General features: G+C 46.5%; 1 protein-coding gene and 1 pseudogene across 1 annotated transcript in view; both read left to right on the forward strand.

Annotated features, from left to right (window-relative positions):
* Nucleotides 1–312, forward strand: part of LOC105978309 — a 27,168-nt pseudogene extending 26,856 nt beyond the window's left edge.
* Nucleotides 312–1,175, forward strand: part of LOC101645718 (olfactory receptor 2A5-like) — a 1,705-nt gene continuing 841 nt past the window's right edge. The window contains exon 1 of the mRNA XM_030886072.1: nt 312–1,171. Within this exon, the coding sequence (XP_030741932.1) occupies nt 312–1,171 (860 nt within the window). The remainder of the gene's footprint in view (nt 1,172–1,175) is intronic.

Genomic DNA, 1,175 nt, shown 5'->3' on the forward strand with positions numbered 1-1,175 from the left:
GTGATTACTGTCAGCTGAGAGAGGAGAGGATGAATATGAGCATTTCACAGGGTACATATTGTTTCAAGGCCTTGCATTAGACACATCATTCACATTGCCCCTACTTCTTATGAAAATCTCAAGACTGTGTATTATTAGTCACACTTTACATCATGATGAGATAGAGGATCAGAAAGTTTAAATAATATTCTCAAGATGACACAACATATGAGTAGTGGGGTCAGAACTGAAATCCAAACCTGTCTACCACCACAGCTGATGACATACCTGGGTGTCATTTATGTGAATGTAATTCTTTTACAGGCTTCATGATGTGGATGCTTCCTGAGCAGAATCAAAGCTCAGTTTCTGAATTTATCCTACTTGGCTTCTCCAGTGACCCCATCTCCAACAGGATACTCTTTGTGGCCTTCCTTGTCCTGTACCTGAGTTCGATCCTGGGCAATGGGCTCATTATCACACTGATCTGCCTCGACTCACATCTCCACACTCCCATGTACTTCTTCCTCTGTATTCTCGCCATACTGGACGTGGGCTATGTCACCACCACCATGCCTCAGATGCTGGTGCACCTTCTTGCTCACTCTCAGACCATCTCTTTTGTTTGCTGTTGGCTGCAGATGTATGCGTTTGGTGCCCTGGCTCTGAGTGAGTGCATCTTCTTTGTGGTCATGGCCTATGACCGATATGTGGCCATTTGCTACCCATTGCGCTACACGGTTATACTCAGCTGGGGAATGTGCACACGACTGGCAACTGGGACCTGTGTTTGTGGTTTCTTCTTCTCTCTAATTCATACCTACTTCACAATGAGTTTGCCCTACTGTGGGCCCAACATCGTCAACCACTACTTCTGTGAAGGTCCCTCAGTACGAAGCTTAGCTTGCATGGATACCCACCTCATTGAGATGGCGGAACTGGTCTTCAGTGTGTTTGTGAATGTCACTCCAGGTTGCCTTATTCTGGCCTCTTATATCCGTATTGTCCAGGCCATTCTCAAGATCAAATCCACCAAAGGACGTTGCAAGGCCTTCTCTACCTGTGCTTCCCACCTGACTGTGGCCACATGCTTCTATGCTCCGGCTACATACATCTACCTTAGGCCCAACTCCAGCTACTCCCCTGAACGTGACAAGCAAATTGCACTCTTCTATAATGTTTTCACGGCACTGCTC

The sequence above is a fragment of the Echinops telfairi genome, unplaced genomic scaffold, assembly GCF_000313985.2.
Source record: "Echinops telfairi isolate 266 unplaced genomic scaffold, ASM31398v2 ScPeMD7_443;HRSCAF=831, whole genome shotgun sequence".
Taxonomy (NCBI): Eukaryota; Metazoa; Chordata; class Mammalia; order Afrosoricida; family Tenrecidae; genus Echinops; species Echinops telfairi.